This window comes from Bombus pyrosoma, linkage group LG5 (assembly GCF_014825855.1).
Source record: "Bombus pyrosoma isolate SC7728 linkage group LG5, ASM1482585v1, whole genome shotgun sequence".
NCBI lineage: Eukaryota > Metazoa > Arthropoda > Insecta > Hymenoptera > Apidae > Bombus > Bombus pyrosoma.
The window spans coordinates 6,268,134-6,281,444 of NC_057774.1; the positions used below are offsets into that span (position 1 = coordinate 6,268,134).

Below are 13,311 nucleotides of genomic sequence, written 5' to 3' on the forward strand. Positions count from 1 at the left end.
CAGGCCAAAAAATAAAGATTTTATTCATTCACGTACCTACATCACGTACAGAATAAGATTAATTAAATTCACTTCAACTATATAATATGTATATTTCTGTTGATGTTCTTCCTCAGTGTTTATGCGCAAGTTTCGAACTCTCTGATCTCTACGTATCTAGAGTATCTACACGTCTTTTATCATTTCTTTTTTTCATATACTTTTTTTTTGTTTTTTGATTTCTATATAATATTCTTCTCTTTTCTATCCTCTCGTTTAACCTGCGCGTCGTCTTCCTTCGCGTTCGCAAGGTCGGAAATCCTAAAATTCTTCGGGCAAACGTTTATGTGCAGTGCGGCGAGCACCGGCCAAGTTGACATTGTATTACGACGTCATTATATAGTACAGCGGGTGCATGTTTCCTGTGGATAATTCGCTCGTTGTTAATTAACAGCTGTGCCTTCCACTTTGGTTTACTCTTTGGATTAGTCTCATTCTACGATCGTTACTGAATTACACGTTTCTTAAATAAAACAAGAGGCTCCTTTATATACGAGCACACACAGAGATCGTGTAAATATATAGAACTTTTCTCGAGGAAGACTCTGTGGCGAGATTGGGAGTGGAAACGTGAACGCACGCAATCCCAATCGCGCCATCGAATCTAACTTCTCATTGATATACATACGTAGATCTGAAACAATCTTACAATTATCCCCTAGCCGACAAGAGGCGTCGGTGTAGTTAATAGTAACGAAACTTGCAAGAGTTTCCTTGATTGGTAATCAATCGTCGGCCGATCGTATAATACTGATGGATGTCCCTGGCGACGAGACTTTTTTGTTTTTCCCTCGTAAAGTCACGAAACGTGTGCCGATCTGGAGGGAGCGACACACGTGCGAAATAATCTCTTGTTCGTCTTACAAAAAGCACATGGCATAATGGAGAAATCACAAAACAGTATCAGCGAATACATAAGCAAACCGGCCAATCGCCTCTTAAAAAGTAGAACACCGTTTCACTTGGAACGTTCTCAGAGAAATACAATCGAACGCGATATAATAAATTAAGAAGAGCGTGCGACTAAGTGGATCGATTGCGTGCTTCGAATCAAACTGGTCCATGCGTGCGAACGTCGAACCGGCATTGTGTTCTTCTGTTTCTACGTATCGTTAAGAATTTTCTATACTAACGAGAAAGTCTCGAATTTCGACTCGCTACTGATATATATTTATATAATGTATCTCTTTCCGCGGTCGTTCTTCGCGCGGTTGTTCCTTGTCTGGCGAATTATCGATAAATTTTGTAAAAAATTATCCTTATTATCGGAAGTACGCTGTGCGTCGTGTGAAGGATTCGACACTCGTGGATATGTAAGTTCAAGAGTGAATAAGTTACAGATAAGTACGCTTCGCGCGAATACTTGTTAGAGACAGAAATGTCTGACGATCGGAATAGGAAATTTGTAGATGTAGTAACATCCTTAAGCGCGCTAAAATCTTACCGATAAAAAGAACAGTCTGACGGGGTCGTTCATAAAAAAATTAGATCCAAGAAACGAAATGTTACGTAACCCTCTGTTCAAAGTTCTGCATGCAGATCGAGTAATTTAAAGCTTGAGTCGCTTAACCGGTGTAATGTTTCGTTTCTTGAGAGATTCGTGTATATATAGTCGAAGATCTAACAATTTACGATTAGATATATCATCCAAAATATTCGTATCCTTCGAGAAACTTTCGAAATGTTTCTGAAATGCTTTCGAAAAAATCTTACAGGGAAAATCGCAAACGTTGACACGCGTGGACCGTCATTGTTCCTGTCTGCTCGTTTCCATGTTTCGTAATTCCTCCCAACTCGACACGCGCTAAAACACAGTTACGAATTCAATAGTTAATTGGTAATAAATGGATACGGACGGGCTCGTCGAGTTGCGAGGTCAATTCCGAATGATTATTGTTCCCAATTGAGACTCTTTGGCATAGCGTTCTTAAGTTTGAGAATATCTTTCGTATATCAATACTGTTCGATATTTTGTTCAATATCTTGTTCAATATTCTGTTTGATAGTTTGCTCGATATTTTGTTCGATATTCAATGCTTCTTGCTTCTTTGCGCTAGCGAAAGGACATGCCTCGTGGAATGAAACTGAAATCGTCGGTTTCCCTAGCCGTCGAACTTCGTTTAGTCTCCTCGAATGCTCACGCAGCAGTGATTACTCGGAAATGAACAATAAACGTAATTTAGATAGATGTCAACTTCATAATTTCTAGATTAGTTTTTAATGTTGAATGAATCGTGTCAAATAAGATATCGACGAGAGATCATCGAAAGAAGTCGAACACGATATCGATAAACGCGCATGTTGTTCGCCTCTAATAAATACTATAATTAATCACAAAGATAAAAACAACGATGATAAAATTATTCAGGCATAAATAATACACGATATCACAATATCACAACAAGAAAAATTACTCAGGCATAAATAATACACGATATCACAGGGATGCTCGCAAGAAACGTAGCTGTTCAAACTTAAAATTCGAACGTAACTTGGCAATATCAGAGATTAAAATTGTCCATATACGAAGCTTCTTCGTACAAGTAATCAACGAACGATTAAGAAAACACAGCGTGGTTGCGCTCGAATTTTGCTCCATTGGCTGTACAAATGAGATCCTTAAATAATAAGACTAGTCGCGTGAACATCTCTCGATATGAACGTATCTAGGGTCCTCAGGATCGTCGTTACATGGCTGACGATCGCTCCTCGTGAGCCTTCTTCACGATCGCCAATTTCGAGTGCGGATCCGCCGCCGGAAGCCCAGTGTAAGGGGGCTCTCTGGTGCCATGCAGCATCAGGGTCCATTCTTTGAACCAACCGTGTTGCGGAGTTTGAGTATTGAAGCTCACCTGAAAGAAATTTAGCTTTATCGACTGTTTAAAATACATCAACGTTTATAATTTTATTACCATTAATTAACTGAAACTTATTAACTGAAATTTTCATTTCGATACCTCCAACAACCAACTGCCTTGAGGATACTCTCCCCAGGTGTGAGTCGTCATGAAAGGCCATTTCGTAAAGCCATCTCTGTGATCGTCGTCGTTTATCCTTCGGCTAAGGATCATCGATCTGAAACCGGTCTCTCCGTTAACTGTGACATTTCAGCTGGAAATCTTAGAACCATCTTAGGACAAAACGATCAACAGCCTGCACGAAACTGGTCGACTTACCTAGTCCCCATGGGAGAAGTTAGGAACAACTCCAGATCACCTCGGCGTGTGGCGTTCACGGAAATGACGGCCTGCACGTGTTCCAGATAGTTGACGGCGTACTCGGTGCCGGCGCAGGCATCAGTCTTTATTTTCAACAGAATCGATCGATCGCTTGTCACTTCCCTGAAAAGGAAATTGACGGGCGTTCGTCGTCGAACTAGCGAAGGAGCTTAAACGCTACAGCAAATTCCTTGGGGAAAGGTTATCGAGGGAAACGTGTCCCGATCAGAAACGTCGATGCAAGAAAAACGCGCTAAACAGAAAAATAACATTAATCGCGTGTACACTAAAGTAGTGACAGAGTGTAGCAGAATGTAACGCTCTACAGGAGGAAATCGAGGAAGCCAAAATCGATACCTCGGTCATCCACGAATCATAATTTAGTAAGTGTTCACTGTTCGATCTACATGGTGTTTGACTCTCGTGCAGGGAAATAGAAAAGGACAAGGCATTCCTCCCCTCTTAGTTACGAACCCCTGAGGCGGAATCGATAGCAGCACGAAAATACTCACTGACTCTCGAGCACCGAACCAGCCTCGCAGTGATACCGTGGCGGCACAGTTTTCCAATTTTTCGCTAAAGCGACCATCGCGCCAGCATCCAATACACCGTAACCGAAAAGATGATTGAATTCGAGACCAACTCCATTCATCGTCCAATGGAATCTTCCCTTGGCATCGAACAGCGAATTCCTCTTCGACGTTAGGACCGTCAAGTGTTGTACGTCACGCCAGGTCAACTGCGGACTGAAATTAGAATCAATGGTTCATTGTATGCTTCTCTTTTACATAATTATATTCGATTCTATGAAATTTATTAAAAACTCTTTGATCTTCCATCGACAGATTCGTAACACTAATACGCTTATCGAAATTGAACAAAAGAGAATCACACGTTCAATTAAATACGAATAAGCTGAACTGACTTGATCCGATTAATTATCGAGCGCGCTGTTGTAGGAAATTCTTTGGAACTCGTTCGGTAAAAATGTCTGTACCAAGTTTATAGAAAGGAAGAGAAACATTTTCGGTACATTTGCCGAGGAACCAATATTTGCAAAGGAATCGATATTTGCCGGTATCAGTGGACGATCAAAGGAATTGCAACAAGAAAACACAGGGCTCAGAAAGCACGCGAGTATCGAAGAGACAGCGTGGTGCATTAAACCTCGGCCTTTCAACGTCACATCCTCTGTTACTAGGTCACGTTTCACCGACTGTGTTCGACGAAACACGGTGCCCCCATTAGCACAGCTTTTGCTCTCCGTAAGCTGCTGCTCTGTTTTTCAATTTTCACGACTCCCAACGACCAGCGCTCGGTTTGAATCGCGGCCCAATTACCCCTTTGAATAAGTTGGAATTTATCCTCGCTGTCGTTTCCAACAATCGTTTCTCGAAATTATCCTTTCCTTTTTAGTTGCTCTTATCGACTCGTGATTTTTCAGTAGAACGGATCAACCATATTTGGTCCGAAATTTTCAAGAAATATAATACAACAAGATCTCGTCTAAATCTCGTACATGGAGATGTACGATAGCTATAATTCTGTAGAAAATTCTCTAGAGATCTGTAATAGGGCAATTACATCAATTTTTATCGATCGCGATGCTAAATATTTCATATCAAACACGATACCTACGCAACGTCGTTTACGTCACAATTTGCAGTATCGTTCGTTACTGAACGAACGATAAAACTGTAAGCTGCATCGTATTTCAGGCAGAGAGTACTTGCCGTTTTTTAGTGCTTTCGGATCACTCTCACGCCGATGCGGCTACAAAAAGTCTCAAAGCGTATAGCGTGATAATTTGCAGCTGAATGGCTCTCTCCTAAATTGCTGTTTATTACGGGTGTTGCAGTGCAACGATAATATCATGAGACCATCGAGCCTTTAGAAATAATAAATTATTCCTTAAATCATCTTATCTTTCTTCATTTCGTTAGATCATTTCATTTCTTGCCGCGTTTGTACAATATCGATTTCACCTCAAGTATCAGAACCAACTTCTCTTATCTTTAATCGATTTCCGTTTTTACCGTACTTTTTCCTCCCTGTTTTATACTTTTAGTTTTGCAATCTACTTCTGTTTTTCTTTCATTCTCTTTTACTATACCTTTTACCTCTTCCATCGTTGTTTGACATCGGTTATTATTTTTTTTTTTTTTACCCTTCCATGCTTTCCTTTATATCACGCCCTTTTACCACCTTTTTCATATCTTCTTTTACTCCACGCACTTTTTATCTCTCTTCTGCCGTTTAACCTTCATATTTCCTTCGACCCTTTTCCTGCTTTCTTTCCGCCGCCATAAATTTCTTGTCATATTTTTTACACATCCTTCACGTCGAGTATTTTCGATCTCTCGCACGATTGCACGACGGTTGAACTTTAACGCGAGTCACTATCATGGTACAAATTATAATAATATTATTTATTATATATAGCGTATAATATTATAATAATATTAATATTATTTGTTTTTCTCGTGCTTTGTCGCTGCTCGTGCTCTCGAAATTTATACGACGTATATCATAATTTATTCGTATGTTGCATAGCAATTTTGCTCTCTGCTTGTGAATTCTCTTTATACGCGTATAACAGAGTCACAATGGTAGATACAAATTAACGTTATTGCTAATTATCTCCCCACGTCATCATTGATAGAGAAGTATCTTCGGTATTTAACACCCATGGGTCAGCGCTCGCGTCGATGGCTATCGAAATTGCTAATTCACATCACTTTATCGTCGATATTCGTGTAAAATTTATTTGCTCGACAGCGCGGTTAATCATACATTTACCCTATTTCCCTTAATAGAAAAACGAGTATCGCGAAAATACCGAGCCCGTATCGTTCTCGTTCAGCCGTAAGCGCCTATCTATTTCCGTTCGCCAGAGGAAATTTGAATATGCAAATTAGACGTTAAATATAAACGAGCAGAAAATGTTTTGCAATTAAGTTTCGATCAATAATTCTATATTTATTCCTAAAACATCGATCGAGCTTACCAATTACTGTAAGTAATGCAAGTACTGCAAGTACTGTACTAATGTAAACGTAAAGTACAAGCTCGAGAATGCTCGAGAATTGAATCGTGAAATCATCGAGAAAACGCTAATTACCAAAAATTAATCTTGTCGTTACAATGTCTCGTTATAAACACTTGCATAAATCACACGCCGCAGAAATCATTGCAGGTTCTTTTATTCGTAATTTTCTGACTGAATTACTTAATATCAAAGATAAGGAAAAAGTATTTTCGAACAGCAATGTATATGCGAATTTAAAAACTTATATCATACGATTGTTAATGAACGAAAAGCAAGTTATCTGGTGGTACTAGTTGCAACCTTGTTGCAAGCTCTGTAAGATACGTAAGAATATATATCACTGTCCATATCATATCACTGTAAGAATATATAATACACAGGACAATCTTTGGCGGGAGGAGATCAAAGAATTCTTCGACATAATATTAAAATTGACTGGCGCACTTACTTGGCTTCGAGGGCGAGTGCAAACACTCCCGCAGCCTCGGGTGCAGCGGCTGAGGTTCCGCTGTGCGTCGTCGTGCATTTGCCGTAAAGGTCAGTGGTGGCCTGGGAAAAAGAAAAGGAAAATACGTCTAAATGCAATTGCAAGTCAGTAACCGCTCTCTCTCTCTCTCTCTCTTTCTTTTTCTCATTTACCGGCTGAAATTAGAACGTACTTTAACTGTTATTTGCATTTTAATGACCCTACAGCACGTTTTAATTGTAATTACGTTTTCAAAGCGTCCTCTGTATTCACGTAGGTAGTTTGTCATGCGCCTGTTACCCGAAAGATTTTAAGTGGCGGAATTTTGAATGCTCTTTTAGCGGGTTTTCTTCTCGACGCTCGGCTCGTTGTTCACAATGCGGCGTAATATTTTTACGTTTCAAAGCGAGACGGGAGCACATGAGAACGTTGAATCGCGTACGAGCTAATCCGAGTATCGTACACTGCCATTATATGGGAATAGTTTCTACTCGAAACGATCGTAAAAAACGTGGATCGTTTTCTCGTAGGAAAGGAATTAGACGTTCTATTTCCAAACGTTGTAATTTCCTCGAGTGCAATCGCCCGTGTTCCGCGTATATCGAGAAAGTTTCCACGTTCAAAGTTCGCGTCCGATAGCGCGCATAACCGCGATAAAGTTGCTATAAACATCCGCCAGTAATCGTTTCAGCGAACCTCCGCTTAAGACTAAGCGCATCCTTATTTGGTGGAGTAATTAAAAAATCGACCATTTCTTAATAATCGCGCCGGTTCTGGCAATTTCTTGTAAGAACTGAAATTTTATAAAACGTTTTTACAAGCGTGCGAAATACCTTCGCGAGCTACGGTGAATTGTTTAAAATACAGCGATACAATTTGGAAGGAGAAGAAGAAAAAAGTAAATGTGAAAAGGATCGATTGGATCGAAATAAAAAAGTAATCCCTTTCTTTCACTTAACACGCAAACGATCGGCATTGGAGTAAATCTTATTTGAAAGTGGTCTGTGTAATCCGTACCATGGGCGTCCACCCCCCGTTTTCTCTCCTTTATTTTCCCCTTCGCTCAACCGTGAAATTTTCGTGGAACAGAGAGAGTGCAGGAAATCCGAGCGGACCGTGTTCATCCATAAAATCCCGACTATCGAGCGCAAAAACGTTCAGGAACGAGGGCAAAATCTATTCAGGAACATGCTCGCCGCTGATATGGGCGTTGTGAACGAAACGACGTAACACGTTGTTAACAACCAGTTTATACAAGATTATCGAAAACAGAGTCTTGTTATCGTGGAACTCGCGTTTTGTCCTCGACCATGTCAGCGTAAACTTCCTTCGTTAACTTTCGTGTTTAAATATCGATTTCTCTCGAGTGCGCTTCATGAAGTGGTTGACAACATCAAACAGTATATTCTATTTGACTCAACGGTACATTCGTTTCTCGAATCACATCTGTTCACTTCTTCTGCCTCTTTCCGTGCCTTTCATCGTTATGAAATGACGAGCTCGTTCGACCTTCCTGCTTCATAAATTCGAACGATCGATACATTTCTCCATTTGATTTCACAATATACTCGATCCTCGAATCACACCTGTTCGCTCCTTCTACCATTCTATGTGCCTTGTTGTTACGGGATGACTGCTTTTCACGAGGATCGTTTTCGTTGAACCAATAAAATAAAGGAACCACGAATAACTGCGGCAATCCCTCTTTTCACGCGAGGAAGCTTCCATATCAGAGGATCTATCGACGATGAGCGTCCATAAAGCCGCGATATAAAGTTTACGAGCAGATCAGAGAAGCTTTCATGAGCTAAGAACAGGAATTTCTCGTCCACGTTAATCCCTGGCGATGAAAGCGATCTTCTCGCGAGTCACGCTTCCGCCAACAGCTTTTCTTTCAGCTGACATGTGCAAGAAGGCGAAGATATGGTTTAATATTGCATCTTGTTCGAGACGTTTCGCATATCGATCCAACGTCTCTGGAGGATAGTGTGTGTCCATGTCTCTCGTATCGAATACCTATTCTCTCGTCCCAATTCCTAGAATACGTCAACTAGTCGCAAAAGCCCAGGTTGATCTATAATTTTCGAACATCCCATAAGCAGGATATCTCAGATTGAACGAGCGCAAAGTGTTTCGACACGACTAACCATCAGACTAACCATCTAATCTCGTCTTTGCTGCACGAATAATAAGGACCGTGCCGGGGCAAAATTTCATTCCAGTTCGCCATCATCTTCCCTCTTCCCGTCGCTGTTCCTCGCCTCTGAAAGTAGGTAACCATCTAGGAGTTTTATACGATAGTTACTCTGGAGAGTACTTTCAAATTGTGTATGCACTTAGGGCTAGCTTGGAGAATTCTTACTTTAAGATAGACGATGGAAAAACTTGCACGTTTTCTTATATGTTCTATAAGCAATTCTTCGTTCGCTGAAGCGAGTGATAAAACTGTAAAACAACACGCCTTCGCGCTCAGATGCAGTGTTCGCTTCACGATAAACACTTCCGCCGCCAACTGATGATAATTTTTCTCTCAAATGGATATCTACCACACAGAAAGATCCACGTAGAGTTAACTGGAAATTAAATTCAACCTTCGCACGCCTTTACGCACCAACGACATTTTTCCTGCTTTTTAAACGAAGACGCCTCTATTTACCAGAGGATACGTCGCGCTCCTGCTGAGCAACCGCGAGTTCCTTCTATTTCCTCAGCCAGCATTTCGCCCATATTATTTCAGCAGGATGCTCCTCAATTCCCTAGACTAGCGTGATCTACTGCTGCGTTAAAAGTGGCCCACGCTAAGCACCGTAATAACGCTGGAAAAATGCAGCGCAGGAGTTGTAGCAGGTAATTCCCTCTGATCCTGCTATGATACATTCATAAACTTCTTATCTTAACTTCCTTCCACTTGATAGGTAAAACGAACCGGTTTTGTCGAGCCGTGGAATAAAATTTCGGCGAGAGCCTTCTTACGATATGACTTATACCCTTTATCGTGCGCCGAGTGAACTGTAAAAAATTGACGAGCTTTCTCTTCGTGTGTGCTTACGCCTACACGTTGCTCGACGGCATTTTATACCTCACTATGCGATATTATACCTCCTACCTAGATCTTTATCCCAATTTAACAGCTCCTTCTTTCGATTCGCCAGTTCGTTTTTTCGTCCATCTCGCGAGCACGAACAAGAAGGATCGTATTACGATCATCGATGGTTGTTGATATTTCGCAGCCGAAATACGATATTCGTCCTCGGTCAATTTATCTATTTCTTAGAAAATCGGCTGCGACCAAGGTCCGGTTTCGTCGACTTTCTTCTTCGTTTTTTTCTTCTCTTTTTTTAAATCTTATCGCTCAGCATCATTCGCTGAAAGGAAGGTTCATGAAATCGGAAGACGTAGATATATATATATATATATATCGGGTGACCTGAGACCAAGGTAACACGAACTGCCACTGTTATCCACTCTAATTAGAGAGTGGCCTTTGTCTGATCATTAACTAACAAACCGGTAACAAAGCAATTTTCCAAGTAGGTGCAAGCTATAGTACGTCGAAAAATAAAAATCTCTGCAACTGTTTCTTCGTACAATGAATACTTTCAACGTTGTTTCGTCTTGTTCGTTTGTGCGTTGATTTACTACACGAGGGAACATATTGATATAATAAACCAAGTGTGAGAATTGTAAGATATATTTGATAAGAAAATATAGAAAGAAACGCGGAAAATGTTTGCGAGAAGTTAACATGGTTCATTCAAGTCGCACGTACCAGCGGAGCAGCAAGATTCTTGGCTCGTGTTCACAAAATTAACTTATTTTTGCTTGAGTCCTCGCGTATTTCCCCCGCGAAGCTGGAATTCTTTCTGCCGTGTTCCAGATACTTGCGAAATTGCGTTATCGTAACTTCGGCCGCAACTCGAATAGCAAATTCCACAAACATAGCTTGTAACTTCGTATATGACGAGGCGGTGGCACGTTGCAAACATTTCGCAAAAATATCGAAGATTCTAAGGAAACTTTATATCAGAAGGCTGTCGAAAATTAATCGAAAGTTTAACACACTTCAAAGGATTAATACAAACTTTCTACAACTAAATTGTTAAAAAGGATATTAAACGTCGAGGAAAGAATATAAAGGAAAGTCGAATCTTCTAATTTTCTACAACGAATCAACGAATTCCCTAATACTTAAACCGATAATCCTCGAATCTCTTCAAAGTTCTCGTCTTATCCTGTGATTCTTATCCTAAGTCTATAAGACTTTCAAAATTCATAAATATTTGGAAAGTTGGAGGCATTAACGTCGTCTAAAGACCCTCCGTAATCCCAGTTCTATACATATTTCCCATAAAATACCCCAGTTCTATATATATTTCCCATAAAGTACCCCAGTTCTATACGTATATCCCATAAAATTGTTAGAGCCCTCGAATCTCACGAATCCATTAAAAATCCCCTAAAATTCCGAGCAAGCTCGCAGAGTCTGTGATACGTTTCATGCCACTTACTACTCCAATATTGGGATCCTTAGCGCCGTTGCTGAACGTCGAGGCCAAAGTGCTCGAACAGCTCTCATCGTAATGAGCGTTTTGCCCGTCGTTGATGGCGCTGTTAATACTAATAGTCCACATACTCGCTGCATAACCATCGCAATTGCAGTCGTCCTCTTCACCGCCGTCACCGGAAGCCCACACGTAAATGTTACCTAATCCTCTTCGACCCTGTGAAGCAGGTATATCCAGTTTATCAAACATTAAACGTGTAAAATCTCTGTTAACTTGTAGACAATTTAAATTCTCATTTAAATTACGCTCAAGTTGTTTCGCCAAAATTATAATGACTCGGTTCTATTACTCCTCGTTACGCGGTTTTTAGAGTTAAAATTTACTGAAAAGGTCAGCGAATAAAAGTTAGTTCCATACTTCCATCGGCTACCATATCTTGACACGCGTGCAAGACTAATTCCACAGCGTTACAAATTGTTTAACAGAAGGGGAAGAAAGATGCTAATTTTTGGGACATCCTGTTACGTCTTTTTCATTTTTCTTCGCAGATCTAATTCTTTTTTCTGTCCGGGGCTTGACAAATATCTTGCGAGTAAAATTGCCATACGTTCCATTTCCGTGAGAACTACGATGGAGTTTCTCGATTTATTGGAATTTAAGAGACCAGTAATATTTCTTCTTAGAAGTATTTCTGAAATATAACGAAGATCGAAGATCGTAGCGCAGAAACGCGTACACTTGGAGTTTATTTCTCGGTCGACAGCTACGTCCCCGAAGAACTTCCGCTGTCAATTGACTGGCAACGCGGCGTAACAATCTGTCACCAATCGAGTGAGCGACGACTGGTTGTTAAGCGGAAATTCCGAAACGGGAGACGTGGTCCCTGAAATATCCGTGAACAGAGCGGATCTTGACACTTGTCGATTAATGCTTCTGTCGTTCTCGGCGAAAGATCATCATAGCGTGACGTAATTGAAAAATGGAAGTTGCCGAGCAATTGGAAAAGTTCGATGGAAATTAATTAAGAATCGACGAGCGTGCCTTTTAATACGCGCTTCCTCGTTCGATATTATTTGAAAACACGAGAAGAGCAAACTAATTCGCAACAACGGGACGAGCGCAACGCAAATAAACATACGAGATTCGGTGAAATGAATTACTCGGCTAATTAGTAGTAGTCACGATAAACAGTTACGCGTCGATCGACGTTCCAGCTTCCAACGAGTCCTCGAACATCTCGTTCCGATTCTCGTAATTGCATTCCAAATCTAATGATCACCGCGAGCCATCGGCAGCAATAAATACGAATCCAGCTGCTTTTCTTCGAATCTGTCTAATCCTTGCCTCTAAATTACACAGTTAAAATTATCGTGATCGAGAAAAGTGATCGTGAGCTACGTCCGTGGCTTTTACACGAATCGATTTCATTATCTCGGTAATTAAGTCTACTCGACTACGCCGTCTTTTGGATGAAAATTATCGACGCTTTCATTCGCAATGACGTGGACACTGATTGGATTCGAAGCAATTATTGGCTACTCGTTCGTGGTTTATGGGAATTGCGGAAGCTCGAACAAGTCGGGTTTTCTCGGAAAAATCGAAGCACGTCTTGCGTGTTCTCCCTTCAGAGCTCGAAACACGTACTTATTACATGCTTGACAAATCCAATTCCACCTACGACGTGTACAACACGACGTTCGTTCGAAAATTCTTTTGGAATCTCGATAACTTTGCCTGTAAGATAAATAATTCTGCCTTTATCCTGTATGCTACCCACGATACAAATTTAAAATAGGACGATGATCTTGATAAAGAGATCGTGAAAAAGATGGGAACATCGCGAGTACGTTCTGTCGAGGAAAACTTTAATTACTCGATGTTGTTAACGCTATACGCGAAAGGATGTATTCATGAGCTTTCACGCAGAACGATCGATGGAGTCGAAGGATACTTTGTTTACAGACGGCTTGAAAGCACCGCCGAGCGACTTCCGTTGACGCGACGACCGTCAGAAATTCACCGCGCAATTACAAA

At 40.8% G+C, this 13,311-nt stretch overlaps 1 protein-coding gene across 1 annotated transcript in view; it reads right to left on the reverse strand.

Annotated features, from left to right (window-relative positions):
* Positions 1–13,311, reverse strand: part of LOC122567793 (neuroendocrine convertase 2-like) — a 39,411-nt gene continuing 26,100 nt past the window's right edge. Inside the window, 6 exon segments of the mRNA XM_043726794.1 lie at positions 1–2,891; positions 2,997–3,114; positions 3,216–3,380; positions 3,770–4,003; positions 6,755–6,855; positions 11,281–11,493. Coding sequence (XP_043582729.1) covers positions 2,727–2,891; positions 2,997–3,114; positions 3,216–3,380; positions 3,770–4,003; positions 6,755–6,855; positions 11,281–11,493 — 996 coding nt within the window. The 3' untranslated portion in view covers positions 1–2,726.